We start from the raw sequence: 17,216 nt of genomic DNA on the forward strand, positions 1-17,216 counted from the left end.
TCTAGAAACTCAGTCTGATGGCTTGGCTTCTTAGGATTTGCTGGGCCCCCAAAGCAAGCTGTGGCTAGCTCCTGAATTCTTGGCTACCAGTGGACGGTTAGCAGGACGTGGGACAGAAGAGCCCTTGATCCTAGGGTGAGGGCTGAGATTCTGGCCACTGGGGAGGTACAGACTCTAATCTACATATGCCTTCCCTCCCCTCCACCCCGATTCCATTTTTTATTAGACTATTCAATTCCCGGAAATATGTTCTCCACTGGAACAGTTTTAGAGAAGGTTTGCTGGGGGGACTTTCCTTATCTGTTTCTCAACGGGAAAAGCTGTGGGTGGAGGTGAATATGTGTCCGTGGTGGTAGTGGTGGGGTAGCTTCCATGTGAGCTCCAGGGAATGGTGTGTGTTGTGTGTATATGTGCGTGCACAAGCACGATGACGGACATTTGCAACAAAGCTTTGTCCCCATGGAGGTGGAGGTATGGCAGGGCATGAGCCACACACACATAGTATAAAGCCAGCTAGGTGGCTTTCTGGGAGCACGGAAGTGTGTGTGGGGGGGCTGCTGACATTTGTAACCCAAAGATTGTGCTGTCTTACCCACCCCTTTTAGTGCAGGGTAGGAGTCACACCCGCACCGTGGGAAGGGTCTTTGGCTCTTTGTGAGCTTGGTTGTTTTGCACGTGTGTGTTGGGGGGCGAGGAGGTGAGTCCTTGTGTCGATGTGTGTGTCTGGAGGCCTGATACCTGATCCCCGTACTTCGGTCCTGGGCCTTTAAAGTTCTTGAGACATGAGTCTGTCTCCCCCCTGCCCCAGAATCAAATAAACTTTATTTTGTAGAGAAAAAGCAGAGTCTGTCAGATTTGGAGAACGTGGAAGAGATACGGGGGGGGGGGGCAGAGAGCACGCCAAGAGAGCCTCAAAGTTAGCAGGAGAAGGGGATTTCATTCCTATCAGGGGCGTATTAGGTCAAGGGAAATGAGAACGAATAAGGGCTGAATGGGTGCTTTCTTTTGTCATGAAGCTAGAATAAGTGGGAAGGGTCGCGATACCTAGTACCCAAGGAAAAATGAAGATTCTAGTCCTATGCGCTTCTGCAGCGGGCCAGCTCTGGGAAAGGCAAGCCCGTCAGACCGAAGTCCAGCTCGGGCAGCATACTCCACTCCTGGTTTTGATACCCACCAACCCTTCTTCCCCTGGCCCTCTGCTGTTTCCAGTCCCGAGCTAACGCCCTCGAGCGGCCACCGAGCGGAAAACCCGGTGCGGATTTCCAAGTCTTTGGAACGGAGTCAGAGGGCACCTCGGAGGAGGTGGCTAGCTGGGCGACCCTTTGGCATAAGAGTCCACTGCCACCCGTGGCGCACGGACCGAGTAAATCACATCTTCCGTAGGCTGGACTAACCTAGCCATGGCACTCCGCCGTCCTTCCAGCGGGGCCTACCCGAGAGCGCCTGAGGTGCGCGGGGCGGCGGCCGTGCCCTCGGGGCGGCTCCGGGCGGCGGCAGCCAGTCCAGCGCTGCAGTGCAGCCTGCGGCCGGCAGTGGGCGCAGCAGTGGCAGTGGCCGTGGCGCTCGGCGGCGGGCGGGCGGCGCCGGCGGTGCCCCGGGCGCGCACACACACATACACACATACACACACACACATACACACACACTCACGCACGCACGCACACACACACATACACACACACACACCGCCTCGTACACACTCACACACGCTCCGGCGCGCACACGCGGCGCGCAGGCCAGAGGGAGGAGGCTCCGCGCGGTTCGGCGGCAGCGGCGGCAGCGTGCTCCGCGGGCGGCCGGGAGGGCTGGCGGGCGGCCCCCGCTCCCCGGCTCCGCGGCTCTGTGAAGCCCGCGCGGCCCCCGCCTTCGGACCCGCCCCCGGGGGTCGCCCGGCCCCATGCCCTGCAGCGGCGGCAGAGCAGCGCGCGGCCGCAGGCGGCTCTGAGGAGCCCGGAGGGAACCGGCAACGAGGGGACCATGTACCGGGACCCGGAGGCGGCCAGCCCAGGTAAGCGCGGCCCCGTGCGGGCTGGGGCGCCCCGCACCGGCGGGCAGGACGGCTGCAGCGCCTGAGCGCCGTCTCGGAGCCCCAGCCTGGGGCTGCTGTCGGCTGGAGCCGCACGAATTGCACCCCTTTCTACCCGGGTCATCCCTGCCCCGGGGGCGTGGGTTCTAGCGGCAGAGACTCTCAGACCCGGCGGTCGGGACATTGCTAGGCTGGATGCCCGGGGCCGGCTTCGCAGTGTCCCCACAAGGACCTCCCCCCCACCCCACCCCCAGCAGCCCAAGGACAACGTGTGTGGCGGAGCGAGGAGCTGCTGTCCCCGTGAGAACTGGGTAGTGCCCTCAAAGGTACCCCTGCTCCCCATCACCAGTACCTTGGGGATGTCAGTATTGGGGGACCTCAGAGCAAAGAGGATTCTGACAGCTCTGGGCCAAGATTGTGGGCACAGGGGAGCGGAGTGTCATCTGCGGTGCCAACTGTGAATTGAGAGGGCTTCAGGGGGCAAGTGGGAATCTGGTGCAGTGGCGGGGTATAGAGGCTTCTTGGGGGTGGGGAACTGCAGGAGCGATGAAGGGGAAGGCAGGGGTACCTGAAGAGAAAGCGCAGCGGTAGATGACAATGGGGGTGGTAAAACAGTGTTCTCCTAGGCTTGGGGAGGGGGACGCAAAGAACACTAAACTCACTCCAGTCCTACCAAGAAGGGGAAGGGGGCCGCACCCCTTTGCCTTTCTGAAAGGGAGTGGCCTGGGAGCCCACTGTCGGCTTAGCATCTATCTAGCTTCCTTAAAACCCAAGCCAGGAATCTCTCCTTCCTCGGGAAATTGCTCTGCCATTTCCTCCTTGGCTCCTGGCGCCTCCCCTACGCAGTGCCCACCTGTAGACAGGTCCCCTGCAGCTCCTGTCCAGGCTCAGTTCCAGCTCCCACCTGGGATACGCCTCCAGACGCATCAGAACCCCTCTACCCCCACTTTTGCTAGTTCACACCTCCTACCCTCAGGGGTCTGTGTCTAGGCTGCTTTCCAAGGCTAAGACCTATTCCTACCCAAGAGTCTCCAGGTTCTCTGTGGAGGGCCCCTGGGGGAGGGGAGAAGAGCCAAGCTCCAACCCCTCCGCAGAAGGGGACTAAAGACCTGAAACTGCACAGCAAGCTGCTGGACATTGGCTTTGCCTATTTGTGCCCAGTCCACACTTCTACTTGCTGTTTTCCCTCAAGGGACACTCCAAGTTCACTGAGGTTGACCTACTAGGTGCCAGACACTGTACTCACTCAGCACTTGGATCTGAGACTGTCTCCTCTGGAGCTCCCTGTCCTTCTCTGAATGTCCTCTAGGTGTGGGATGAAGGGACATCACCTTTGTGGGACCCTCTCCTCATCTGTCTGAACCCAGGTCACCTACCCTGACATTTTTCCCCAGGGAATGCCCACTTCTTACACTTGGACCAAAGGCAAGGGCATCCTCTTGTTTGGCTTACTCTCAACAGGCAAGCTCAGAGCCCAGCTCAGGAATGAGGGTAGGAGGGGTACATTGGGGACAGTCTCCCTCGGGGCCATACCTTCACCTAGCCACTCTTCTCCTGATACTTTGGCATCATGACGTCCCACTCCTCCAAGCACCTCTGCCCTCTCCACAAAGAGGCAACTTGACGTGCTTGGCATCTTCTGGGCAAAGGGCCTGGATTCTACAGCTGCTCCTGACAGGCTGGCAGCTCCTGGACCATTCCTTTTCAGCTTGCCCATTTTGCCCCCTTGAAACTACAGGGTCTACCAATGCCCACAGAAAGGGTGGTTCTGAGTGTGAAGGAAGCTGGTGAGGTTTTCTTCTCTCTCATGTGGGCACTGGCCTGGGAGAATCAAAAATAGGTTGGAGCAGGGAGGGTAAGTTTGGGTCCTGATCCTTTGGGACCTCTCAGGGCCTTTTGGACACCTTAGTATCACTGTCCACTTCTTAGAATCACTGTAGTTCCATGTCAGATTCCCATCCCTAGCAGCTTACTCAAGGTCTCCCAGACTCTGCCACCCACAGATAGGGCCTTGTGTCCCCCATTTCTAACCACCCACAACTCCCCTTTGCCTAGCACCAGGTAGGAGTGAGATATGCAAATGAATTCCTGTGTGACTCAGACCAGTCTCTCATCTCCCCTCTGGTCCCACAGGAGCCAGTACCTCTTACAGCCTGGTCCCCTCATCCACCCTTCTCAGGAACACCTGTGGCCCACTGTTGTTTTATTACAAAAAAAAAAAAGAAAAAAGAAAAAAAAGAAAGAAAGAAAAAGAAAAGAAGAAGAAGAAGAAAAGAAAGATATTTACCTGACAGGTGCTGTTCCTTTCCCACCTGGTCCCTGGCCTCCAGGCACTATTACTTCTGTTGTTATAAAAAATAATAACAGAAAGAGCGCAGGAGCCAGGTGGAGAATGCAGACCTGTTCCCTCCTGTGCACACCCACCAGCTCCCACTCCAGACTGCCCAGCCACCCCTGGCCTACCTGCAGCCTCCTCTGTCCTCTCCCTCCCACCCTCCATTCTGTGCATCCCAAAGCTGGCCTTGCCTGCCTTCTAAGTCTGTCTCTCTGAATGTCCCCAGGCTGGGCAAGGCCTCAGCAGGCCTGCAGGGGTCAGCGTTGCAGTGGGCAGGCAGGACAGGCAGGACAGCAGTGGGAAGGAGGAGGGAGGGAGAGGTGACCTTGCGGTGAGCTAGTGAGCAAGGCCAAAGAGAGAAGGGCTGGGAGAGAGAGGTCAGGTCCTGAGGACTTCCTGCTCGGTCACCAAGCTTCTGGGACTTTGTTAGTCCCACTGGACAGCAGTGCCTGAAGCCTCCATCTGTCCCACCTGTTAGCGGGCTCTGTCCCTTGCTGTTGGGCAGGACATTCCCTAGGGGTAAAGGGGACACACTTATTTATATATCATATAGGGCAGAGGGCCTTGGCATGGCAAGGTAATTGTCTAAATCAACTGTCTGCTCCCCGGCACAGTTAAGGGTAGAGTCTGATGAAGGGTTTGGCAGGAGGCTGGAGTTTGGACTGAAAGAACAGATGAAGTTTATGGTATAGGGGCCATGGATGGGCCCAGGGCTAAGGCTGGGTGCGGAAATCCAACAAGGCCAGACTATCCCACAATTTCCCTGACAACTGCTCTCCAAAGGACACTCCTCCCCTGGCTGACCCCATCTGCACAGCCTCCATTTGCTGTTATGCCTGTGTCCTGGGCTTGGGGGCAGAGGTTAGAACTTCAGAGCTCTTGGTCCCCATAACAGGTATGGCAGGAAGGGTGTCTGAAGCTGAGCAGGTCTAACATTGGGTTGGGAGAAGATGACCTTTATGTACAGGGGCCCTCTAAGCTGTAGTGTTGCTGTGGAGACAGTCCTCTCATTGACTCTGGTCTGCGCTGTTCCATGGCCTTGTGTGTGTGTGGGGGGGTGGGGTATAGCTTGACCATCAGGCTAGGTGCTTCAGGACCCAAGGATTGAGAAAAGAGATAGCCTTGATGACCCTCTTTGACAGTAGGGACACAAGAGAATATTGGATCATGGCAATGGGCCAGCTTATGATAGGTGCAGGGGGGAGGGTAGCTAGAAGCCAGAGGTGGGCATCAAGTAAGCAAAGAGGTCTTTGGACAGCCAGTCCTGGTCCTAGCTGACCCATAAGCTCCAGGGGCAACAGAGCAAGGGTCCTCTAGCCCTGCTATTGAAGAGCATGTCATGGGGGAAGGGAGAGGGAGCGTATGGTCCCCTCCTACCCACCCCCACTCTCCACCCACCACCTATTCTCTCAGGGACTTTGAATCCTTATTGAATCTGATGGACCATTTTCAATAACTGCTTCCCCCAGGGGGATGAGGCCTAGAACAACAGGGGAGTGTAGCTGGTGAGGGTGCCGTGTGCTGGCTGGGAGGCTCAGTCCTGAGTGGAGGAGGGGGAGTTGATTCCACGGCCTCCTCAGAGACACAGATATCCCATGTGGGCACCGACATCTCTGTGTGTAGTCGCCATTCCATGATCAGTGCCCACAGGTGGCACTCATGGTCAATGAGGTCAGCTTTTTCTGTCAGGGCGGTCACTGCTCTGGCCAGGTGCCGGAGCCGGCCTGTGCCAGGCCAAGCCTGGGTACCCTTCTGCCTTGCCAGGGAAGCCCAACCAGTGGTGCCAAGCGAATTGTGCCAGTTCTATGGACAGGGAGGTGCTGACCTTCAGGCAGCAGGGGGTAGCCCTGCTGGGCTCTGTCCAATTTGCCTCTGGAGGGCCAGGCTTTGTCTCACCCAGCAGAATTCCCTGAGGGTTGGAACGGAGTTGGCAGACAGCATGGGACCTGTGGAAGGGACTGGAGAGTGCCCAGCATCTATGCCTGTGTTTCCAACTCGTTGATAGGAAGGTGGGCTGGCTCTGGTCCGCGGCTGCTCAGGAAGGCTTGGCAGCTTCTACCTGGAAGGGACCCTTGGGAAAGGTGTGCCGCCTGCAGTGGTTGGGCCTGAAACTGAGTTATATGGTGGGCTGAGATGTTTGGGGAATTGGTATATCCACATGATAGAGCATGTGGGGCTCCAGTGAGGGGGAAGGGGAAGACGGGGTGGTGGCAGAAGCTTGGTGATTGTGTGTTACCTACATGTGTGCGTGTGTGCGTGTGCGGGCGGCAGCTGGCTGGCCGTAATAGCTGTGCTCCTCCGAGTGCCGAACGCCCTGCCCGCTGTAAACAGCAGCTAATGAGTGTATTCATAGCGAGGTGCATTGAGGTGTATGGGGAGCTGTGACGGAAAGCTTTGGGGAAGGCCCCTCCCCTGGCCCTGTACTCAGCCTGGCAGGGTGTAGGCTCTCTAGGGATCATGCCTGCCCCTGCCACACCCTCAACCTGCCAACTTGGCCATCTCTGAGACTTCCAGCTTCAAGGAGCAGGGCCTCACCTAGCTGTAAGCATGCATGGGTGCGAACACAGGATGGGCTGTGGGAGTGTTCTGTGTATAGAGATGAGACTGTCATGATGCTGTAAGGCTGTGTGTCTCTGTGTGTGTGTGTGTGTGTGTGTGTGTGTGTGTGTGTGTGTGTGTGTGTGTGTGTCTAGCTGGGTTAAACTGAATTCTTCTGTGTTTTGGTGACTGCTTGATTCTATGCATGTGTGTTTGCACCCCTCCCCCGGGCCCCAAGAAAAGGACTGTCCCATGTATCAGTAGTCACCCTGATAGTGACAGAACCAAAGGTATTGTCAGAGCAGGCTTGTGCTACTGGCTCTGTTCCTTCAGTGTCCTTGGAGTTTGGGGGGTTGGTGAGGGCCTCTGGGGCTGCTTGATGGAGAGAAAGGGGTAACCCTGTTCCTCCTACTGGAGGAGACAGGAGGGGGTGTCTGATACTTGCCTTCCCGAGCTACTGTTTGCATCAGCAAAAGGTGGCCTCTGGTTCTTGTGTCTCCGGGAACCCCAGAAAAAAGAGGGGTGCCAATGAGTCTGTCCTAACTGGTTGATGGTGTGTGCTTGCTCCCTTGCCTGGGCTGGGTAAGTGTGAAAGGGGTGTCTGCATGAAGCCCCAAACGGGGGAGTAGAAGAGAAAGCTGTGTGGCTAATGTGTCCAATTAAATTATTTCAAACCCTGCAGCGGCAGCTGCTCCCGGTGGGGCTCTGGGTACAAATTGGATCCGTCTCATTACTACGGGATAGTGTCAGCAGGGCCAGAGAGCTGTGGCTGTGGCAGGCTTGGCCAGCCTGGAATGGGGCCCTCTTCTGCTCTGCCCAACCTGAGTACACCAGAGCCCCCTAGAGGAGTTGCTCATCACAACATCCCGTGGGGGTCTCTAGGCCCAATGAGATATTAGGGTTCCCTGTCTATCACCTTGCCATCCCTGACCTTATGTGTGGCAAACCCAGGACCCCTCTGAGCCCCTGTTTTTTTCCTCCAGAAGTAGAGTAGGCTGTGCTCTGCAGGTCATGTAGGTTAAGGGAGTCCTTCTCAGCTTGCGCAACACCTCCCTGCCACTAATATTAGCAGAAGCACTGTAGTAGCACACTCTTATTTGTGGACCGCTCAGTATATGCCTGGTGCCACCAGGGAAGATTTGCTTAGGCCAGGGCCCCTGAACTCACCTGCTGTCCATGTGAGTTCATGCAGAGGTAATTGTTGCTGTCTCACTCTTCCTCTGCCTCCTCAGTTTCTTCCTCTGTGAAATGGGCATGATGACATTACTTCTTTCCTGGATGACTGGAGGATGAGGAGAGATGAGGCAAGAGAAGCAGTCATCCCAGAGCTTCGCACGTAGTAAACACTCGTGATATGCAAGGGCAGCTGTTATCAACATTACCCCATACTGAGAGATTGATGTGTGGGACGGGGGTTCCGGCAGCTCCGGAAGGACAAGCGTGCTGCTACTTCCTTAGTGGAAGACTCGGGGAGGATCTCACGGGAGGCCATGGTGGATCAGAAACTGTCAAAGTAGAGCACTCGGCTGGGTGACTGACAGGCGCTCCTCTGCGCGCACAGCACAGCCATCGCAAGCTCGCCCTGGCAAGAACCTGCGATTGCAAGTCAGTTTGGGGGATCCAGTCATGCTGCAGGATCCAGGAGTTTTTGGGTGCAAAGCTTTGGGTCTTGAAGACCAAATAAGAGCTTGATATAGGAAGAAACACAGGTCAGGCACTGGGCAGCTGGGAGAGGGCATGTGCAAAGGCGCAGGGTCCTGAGAGGTCTTGGCCAGTTGAGGCAGCAGTAAGCAGTTCCCGAACTTGACTGTAAGGGAGACCCTAGGTGAATTGTGCCAGATTAGGAAAGGGCCTGGCTTCCAACTGGGCTGTTGACACAGAGAGCAAGACGGTCTCGTGTATTCCAGGCCGGAACATCTTCCATAGCCAAAAAGGACCTTGGATTTGTGGTCTTCCTGCCTCTACCTCCTGAGTGCTGGGATTCTAGCTTTATACCACTGCACCTAGATTGTGAAGTGCTGGGGATCGAACCCAGGGCCTTTGCAAAAATTCTACCCACTGAGCCACATCCCCAGCTTTATTTTGTTTCTGTGAAGTAATGGGAGCCTTCTGCAGAGATTCCTGTAAAGAACTATAACAGTGTGGCCGTGTGGGGGGGATGGGAAGCTTGGCAGTAAGCTGGTAATAGAGTTGATCTCACCAGGGAACATACCTGCCTGTCTCTGTCTTAGTCTCCGGGCCTCATTCTCTCACCTGCATGGGGCCTTAAATTTTCAGGGCCTAGCTGACCTGGGGGCCCTGGCCTCAGCAAACCTGTGTTGGAGAGCGGCTATCCAGATGGCAGCCAATGTGGATGGGCATCAGTAAAGAGCCTGAGAGGGCCTTCTAGCACTGGGGTCACTAGAAAAGGCCTCTTAGAGATGGATAGGAAGCCAAGTGAGTGGCCCCGGGGCCCCGGGGATGTTAGTCGATACTCCTCATGATTAGTTCTGTACCCTACACCCCACTTTGGGTATCAGGGCCAGGCCATAGCAGAAACCACAGAACTCACACTCAATCTGCCAGGTCTGGGCTCCAGAGTCCCAGCAAATCTAAACTGTCTCCATGACAACTAGGCAGGGCATCTCCCTCTCCATGCCCACAGCCCCTGGCACAGGGGCCCATTTCCAGCAGGGTCTGGATATATCTTCCAATTTCCCTTGGGAGCAGTCATCCCAGGACAAATAGCCTTACACTGAGGTGCTGGGAGCGTGCGCGCGTGCGTGCGTGCGTGCGTGCGTGCACACTAGCATTTGAATCCATGTGCATATACATGCATATGACTGTGTGCATGCATATATGTATATGTGTTTGTGCATGCATGCATGCTTTATCTTGATTTTTTCCATCTAAGCTTCACAGCTAGCCTAGGTTGTATAGGTGAGGAAACTGAGGACCAAGGGAGCTAGAGGGTCTTGGCTAGGTCATTGCACAAAGCAGGATAAAGAATTTGAGTCACTCTTACTCCACAGGCTGGGTGGTAACCACTGAGATATGCTGCCTAGAGCTTCCCTTATCCTACTAGGATCCCAGCCAGCCTGTCTCTCAGCCCATCTCTCAGAAGGGAGTGCTTGGAGTTGGTTTGGCTGCAGAGCTGGACTCAGAGGGTGTCCCCAGCACCTTCGTTAGTGCTTAGGGCTGTCCCTATAAACCCTTAATTCTCCACTCCCTGAAGGGAGGAGAGGTCCCTTTTCCATTCTTCTTCAGGTAAAGAGGAGAGATCCTCTTGCCAGAAGACCTGGGGGAAGGGGGAGGAGCCCCTCACTCCCTGCTTGGCACCTGCCAGCCTGGGCGGAGCCCAATGAATTGTCTGTGTGGCCCTCCCCAACCTCATTCCTCCCTTTCCAGCCCCCGCCTGGTTGGGGAGGTGCGAAGGGAGCGATTTCACAGCCTGTCAGCTGAGGCCTAAAAATACCCAGAACTCTGAGATGTTTGGGCAGGGGGAGGAGAGCGTAGGGACCAGGGATTGGGTGGAGGGGTGCAGTTAACACTCAGCCAGAGGAGCCTTGGTGGTATCATATCCCTGCTTGAGAGTGAGGACTAGACCCTCTCTCTGTTCCCATGTCCCCCATCTGTCTCATTTGTGGAAATTACTAAAGGGGGGGCTGGTATCCCTGGGGTTGTGAGAGTTGAGTTATGACAGCCAGAACTGAGGGAAGGCTTGGTCCTTGGTAGGAATCACAGACCCAGAGCCCTCCAGAGCCTCGTGCTGATGCCTCTTTCTCCCTTTCCACCCCCGAGTTGGCTGGCATCTTCAGGCCGTGGGAGCCAGGCTGTGCCTGAGCCTGCTTCCTTCCTGGAGAAGGTGCTTGCTTCTGTTAGAGGAGAGGCGTGAGGAAGGCAGTGGAGGGGGGGGAGGCTGCCAGCAGGTGTGTGATGTGACGCATCAGCCACCCAGGCACTAGAGGGAAGCAGAGGAGAGAGGGTGTGGTGGCCCACGTCATCACCACGTGGCTGTGCAATGGAGCGTGGCACGAGATCTCCACCAACCAACCAAAACCCAGAGGGGTGTGTGTGTGTGCGCGCGTGCGTGCGTGCGTGCGTGTATGTGTGCGCGCGTGTGTGTGTGCACGCGCACGTGCGTGTGTGTGTGTGTGCGTGTGTGTGTGTGTGTGTGTGTGTGTGTGTGTGTGTGTGTGTGTGTGTGTGTAAGTACACACTAGAATTGGCCTCTTCTTGGTGCTGGAATACTTGTGGGCATGTGTGACCCAGCATGGCTATGCCAGGTATATGCTGATTAAGAGCAGATAAACAGGTAAGGAAGGATAAACCTCATGCAGAGAAACAACCAAGAACATGGGGGCTCTGGGTGAAAAGTCGTGAGAGGGAGATGGCTCAGTTGGTAAAGTGCTTGCCTTGCAAGCATGAGGACCTGAGTTCAATCCCCCCAAATACACATTTAAACACAAAATCCCGCCACAGTGGCAGACGCTTGTAATCTTAGTCCTGGGGAGGCAGAGACAGGAGATTCCTGAGGCATGCTGACCAAGCAGCCAAGCCATCTTGGTGCGCTCTAGGCCAGTGAGAGACCCTGTTTCAAAAAAGCAAAAGCAAACAAAATAAGATAGAACTGGTGTGGTGGCTCAGTGGGTAAAGGCACCTGCCACCAAGCCTGAGCCTGAGCTCATCCCTGGGACCCACATGACAGAAGCAAAGAAAAGTTACTGCAAGTTCTCTGATCTCCACATGCATGCTATGGCACCTGGATACCTGCCCCCTGCGCCCCCAGCCGCAAACAAAATCAATAATAAATAAAGATGTAATGAAAATAGAATAAAAACAAGGGACAGCTCTTGAGGAACAGCACCCACAGTTTTTCTCTGGCCTCCATGTGTGTACATGCAAGTGTGCACCTGCATGTACATGCCTGCGCACTCATGTGTGTGTGTGTGTGTGTGTACACATGCACACAATTGATGCACCAGCATACACATTGGCACCCACACATGTAGACATACAAGTAATGGGGTTCAGATCCCACATCTGCTGTGTATGGATTCACTTTGCGGCCTTCGCCAGCTTAACCTTGCAGCGCTCCCATTCCTGTTTGTGAAATAGAGAAAACAGTGCTGCCTCAGGGGGGATCTTGGTATGTAAACCACCTACAACTATGTCTGTCAGCAAGTAAGTACCATGCATGCATGAGGTGTCATTGTTATCTGGCCCCTACACTTAGATGTTTCAGGTGAGAGCACCAAGACCCAGAAAAGGCAAATGACCTTTCTTAAGTCACAACAGTAAGTGAGTGGCTGAACTGAAAGTTAGGCTACTGCCTAAAAATGGGACTTGCTGAAATGTGGGACCTCGTGGTACTGCTCCCTTTCAGGCACCAAGGAAAACTGCAGCTCCGTTGGCATTTGGGGCTTAGATTTTCAGAACTGGGAACTCAGATAATGCCATAGCAGGTGGGTCTTCTGGACAGTGGCCTCAGTATGGCTGGCTAGCCAGCAAGTTGGAACCATATCACTGGCTAGCCCTTCCGCTCAGTTTCCTCACTAAAATAAGGCGCGATAGGGTTGTCATGGGGATCAAATGGGACCCTACACATCACATGTTAAGCAAGTAACACACTGCACCTAGTAAGTCTTAAAAATGTTAGCTGCCATCGTTGTCCTTGCAGAGCCTTCCTACCCAGTGCCCCGACCCTTTCTTGGCTTCTCTTTCAACCCCTGGCCACCCTTGCTCCCTTCCATGTGGTACACCACACACCACAGGGATTTGATCAAGGTCTGACTTGCTGGCAGCCAAGATCCACATTCATCTGCCGTTGCTGCCTAGCAAGGCATAGGACCCCCCTCTGGGACTTAGCTCTTGAGTCCTCTGTGTCCGGCTCTGTCACCCACTTGCTATATGACCTTGGCCAAACACTGCTTCTTTGTACTTTGACCCTACTGCTGAGACACAGAGACTGAAGCACACAGCCACAACTGTTCCAGTCTTGTTACTGTGACCCAGCAGGGTCCCCTGGCTCAGCTCACTGAAAGAGGTTACAAGTTGGCATGGAAGAAAGTCATCTGGCTGTCCCCAGAATGGGAAACATCTGGGGCGTGAGCTAGCTATTGGACTGTCATGCTTGCCCTCACCTGTGGCTGTGTAGGAGGGTGTGCAGGTCCAGCTGGCTGCATACTGACATCATGAAGGCTCAAGGACAGTGATGTGGAGATAACCCTTCTTGGGGCTTTGGGAGCTGCCACTCCAAGTCATCCTCCCCCGTTCTCCACTCCTCTCCTGGGATTTCTTGCAGCCATTCCTCCTTCTTCCCTGCCCTTCCTTTCTCCTTCCTCATGGAGTCTCCTGGTACCTCCCTCTCTGCCATCCTTTTTTGTAATGTTGGCCATTTTATGGGATGACTTCTTTTTTCTCTTTGTGAAGAAGGGAGATCTGTATGTCTCAATGTCGGTTCCCTAGATTCCTTCCTTCCTTCATTCTTTCCCTCCTTTATCCCACCCCTTCCCTTCCTTTCCTTGTATCTATGTTTCTCCAGGTATCATGGCCCTTTCCACTGCCCAGGCCTCTATGGGCATGTCTAGACTGCTTCTAGCTCCTGGTCTCCTGACTCACTACCATTCAGGGACCATCTTCCTAGCATCTTCACTTCCCTTCTTTCTTGTCCTTGAAACTCCTTGATCCTTCACTGCCCCTGCTGCCCTGACTGACCCTGACCCAGGAAGCTTTTGTGACTAGCACCTCCACATACCCTCATCCCTGTGGGTTGAGAAAGGGGTCAGCCCAGGGCCCTGGGACTGGCAGCCTCGCTTCCTAATTAGCAGGAGGTAATTGCCTGGAAGAAAAAAGCCATTTAGAATGAGACTCCAAGACTCCAACTTAAAGCTGAGCCAGCTGGTGGCCTCGAGGGATCAGGAAGAGGGCGAGCAGCCCAGGTCAGGGCCTCAGAAGGCCTCTTAGGAAACGAAGCCCCTGAGGATTTTCCTGCCTTGTGTGCCAGGACCCCAGGCTTGAGCAAGTGGGAAGTAAGCACTATGCTCGCAGGCCCACCATCTTTAACTGAGTTCTGACTCAAATGTGACCTAGGGCAAGCCACTCATTCCTTTGAGCCTTAGTGTTGACTCCTGTGAAATCAGAGTCGGGCCATTCCTGCTGCCCTCACCCCGCAGTGTCACAAGGCTCAGTGCAGTCAGTGGCTGTGACAACACTTAGTAAGGCTACAATACTGCGAAGTGCAAGGCGTTACTGTCTCCTCTGTGTGGCTCCCAGCTGAGAGGCCAGAGCGATGGAGGGGTAGAGTGGTTTGCAGATACCCGAGGGATGGTGAGGCCCCTCGAACACTGGAAGATAGTTGAAGCCTAAGGATAGACAGATGGGGTTCATCTCCACCAGCAGCATCACTCCTAGGCATCACTCTTGCTCTCTGAGCCCCACTTTCTTTGTAGGAGGCTGGACATGATGCTTCCTCCTGCAGGTGTTTGTAAGGCTAAAGACCACGATGTTTGCAGAGCTCTTTGCTTGATGCTTAGCACATAATAAGTGCTCAATGAATGGTACTACATAGCTTTACTGTAATTAAAGCAAATTAACTTGATTCCTTCCCTGAATTTAGAGAATCTGTGGTTTAGTATTGTCTTCAGTGATTTTATCTGCTTTGCTTTGCTTTGCTTTGTTTGTTCCAAGGCAGGCTTTCAGGTATTCCAAAATTAATCTCCTGATCCTCCTGCCTCCACATCCTGAATGCTGCATCATAGGCGTGCAGCATTATTCCCAGTTTACTGGATGCTCTGAGAACCAAACAGTAGGACCTGGTGCATATTAGGCAAGCACTCTAACAACTTAGCCCCTGATCCCTGCTTTCTGTTTTAGGTAGTTGAAGGGAATTTCTTCAGCCAGGCAGGCTAACTTCAAACAATGCGTAGAATCACCAGGTGCAGCTACTTCTTAAAGAGCCTTCCACCTGTAGAATAGGAGTGTCTTGTGGGTGTGGCCACCACCTCAAGCACCTTCTAAGGAAGGACTATGAGAAGGTTCTCGTTTAGGTGGCTGTGAGGTATGGAACTGTCCCGAGGGAAGCGAATTATAGGCGTTTTCTGGCCTAGAAGTGGGTGGAAAGGTTGATGTTTGTCAAGTCAACACCACCCACCACGTGGAGGAGGAGTTTTGGCTTGGTGCAGTTTGGTCATCTGAGTTCAGTCTGCACTGTGACCCGGGCAGCATGACGCCCAACTGGGCCAGGACAAGGACGGACAAGTTGGAGCGTGCCTATGTTGGGCAATGATGCAAGCTCAGAGTGCCAGATTGCCCTAGGAGCAGTGAGGGGGCGGCGGGGGCCAAGCCGTCTGCTGCTCCTTCCCCCGCGCACCCTGCACCACCACTGGGGACCTTCTGTGCTCCTGCTCTGGGTGCAGTTCCAAGACTGCCACCAGGAGGCGGTGTGGCAGACTGCACTAGCGGGAAGAAGGCGTGGTATTTTCGTTGGGGGAAAGACCTGTGACTCGCTGAGACCTCACCATCTAAAGAAAACGCATTCTGGCAGTGTTCTCGAGGCTTCAGCTGGGGGTTGGCCGGGAAAGGCTGGCAGAGAGAGACCGAGCTACTGCGCTGTAGCCTTCGTCAGAAGGCTCCAGTTTCTTGAGTCCAGTGCTAAGGGCGGTGCAGTGGAGGCCACAGAAGACTATTCAGCACCAAGGACAGGGATAGTCGGGCTGCATCAGTTTCAGTACCACGGGCAGCGCCATAGCACACTGTCGCTCAGTCCAAATCGCTAACCCTGAGACCGTCATCTTGTAATATAGTGAAATAACACACACAGGAGGGAGCCTCAGGTGCCGTAAGTTCTAGCAACAAGGCTGAGAACAGAGAGGTGAGTGAGTATCCCAAGGTCACACAGCTGGTGAGTGGCAGAGCTGGATTCAGATCCCAACCAGCGTGGAGTCCCTCTCCAGTTACCTCTTTTCCTTCTTAAGCATCTCTGGAAGCTGCTTCACATAATGTTGCATCTTCAAGAGCCCTTGAGCTGGCGAAGATTAAGTGTACTCCCCTCCCCCACCCAAAGCCCTGGCTGAGGATTTGAAATTCAGCATGGATGAGTCCTTACTCATGTGGCTTTAGTGGCTCCAAGCCTCAGGTAGGAGGAAGTCAGGGAAGGACAGGTGCCCTTTCTGGCCTGTAAGGAAGCCTGTAGCCTGGGGAGGTAGAGTTGAGTCATCAGTATTGAGGAGTTGTGCAGTGCTCTGAGATCCTCCAATGAGATACAGCGCAGCGTTCCAACCTCAGGCTCTGTTCTGCTGTGTATTATTAATAACAATAAGATGCTGATTTAGGCCAAGGCACAACAATGCATTATTCATAGGAGTAACTAGTGGTCAAGGCTCCTACTTAATCATCACACATCCCTGATGCTGCCCCCGCTCCACACCCCTGCTGGAGAGGCCCTTCGTGCAAGCTCCTCCTTTCTTGGGTTCCTGCTGCTTTGACGGATGCAGTCGTTTTCATGGCTACCCAGGCAGCTCATCAGCTTTGGGAACAAGGTGGGCAGGGAGAGCAGCAGGTTCCTGGATAACTTGGCTAGCTATCCTTCACGGAGCTGACACTTGAACCCGTCCATCCTGAACGGCCTTGATCCCCCACAGCTTCTGGCCTCAACAGATCTTTGTGGTCTACAGATGGTCTGTCTCCCCTCCTCTTCTTTTGAGGCAGAAGACCAGTGCTCAAAGCAATTCCAGGCCTCCCTGAGCCAGAAATTGAGGGAGGTGAGGGTGGCTGTGCTGTGGGGAGGAGGTTACTGAACAGAAGATGCCCTCATGACCTCCATTAAATGCGATAATGGATGTGAAACCTCTGGTAAACTGTCCAGCACTTCACAAACTGTTCCACACAATACAAATGTGAGCCATTATTCCCCAGGCCATGATAATGTCTGCTGAAAGAGAGGGCAGAAATAGGAAAGGCGTGGATAAGATCCTGTAGCTCGCTAGGCCTCGCCCCTTGATGAGGAGTCTGAGTGCTTGTGGATCCTGACATGTCCCTATTCAATTCTTGCTGGACCGGCTCCTGGCCCGTCCGGATAATCCTTCATTCGCTGTTTACTCACTTGGCATCTCTTCTGAATTCTAAACTGTCTGCATGCAGCCGGCCTCTGTGGCCCCTGCCAGCATGCTCTCCCTAGCTCACTCACGCATTATCTGTTTTTATTACAGTTAAGGTTGAGGAGGCTTGCTTGTGTTAAGCCCCTATTTTCAGTTACTTGTAACTTTCCAAAAACAATTCCCCTCAGGCCTCCTCGTGTTCTCGCTCCAGGTGAGGCACAGGGTGTTGTGGGCTCCTCCG

At 54.3% G+C, this 17,216-nt stretch overlaps 1 protein-coding gene across 6 annotated transcripts in view; it reads left to right on the forward strand.

Annotated features, from left to right (window-relative positions):
* Positions 1-1,824: 1,824 nt before the first annotated feature.
* The window catches only part of Syt7 (synaptotagmin 7), a 58,354-nt gene continuing 42,962 nt past the window's right edge, over positions 1,825-17,216 (forward strand). For all 6 annotated transcript variants that reach the window (XM_051146119.1, XM_051146121.1, XM_051146123.1 and 3 more), the window contains exon 1: positions 1,825-2,008. In XM_051146119.1, the coding sequence (XP_051002076.1) occupies positions 1,978-2,008 (31 nt within the window). In that variant the 5' untranslated portion in view covers positions 1,825-1,977. The remainder of the gene's footprint in view (positions 2,009-17,216) is intronic.

The sequence above is a fragment of the Acomys russatus genome, chromosome 5 (genome assembly GCF_903995435.1).
Source record: "Acomys russatus chromosome 5, mAcoRus1.1, whole genome shotgun sequence".
Classification (NCBI taxonomy): Eukaryota; Metazoa; Chordata; class Mammalia; order Rodentia; family Muridae; genus Acomys; species Acomys russatus.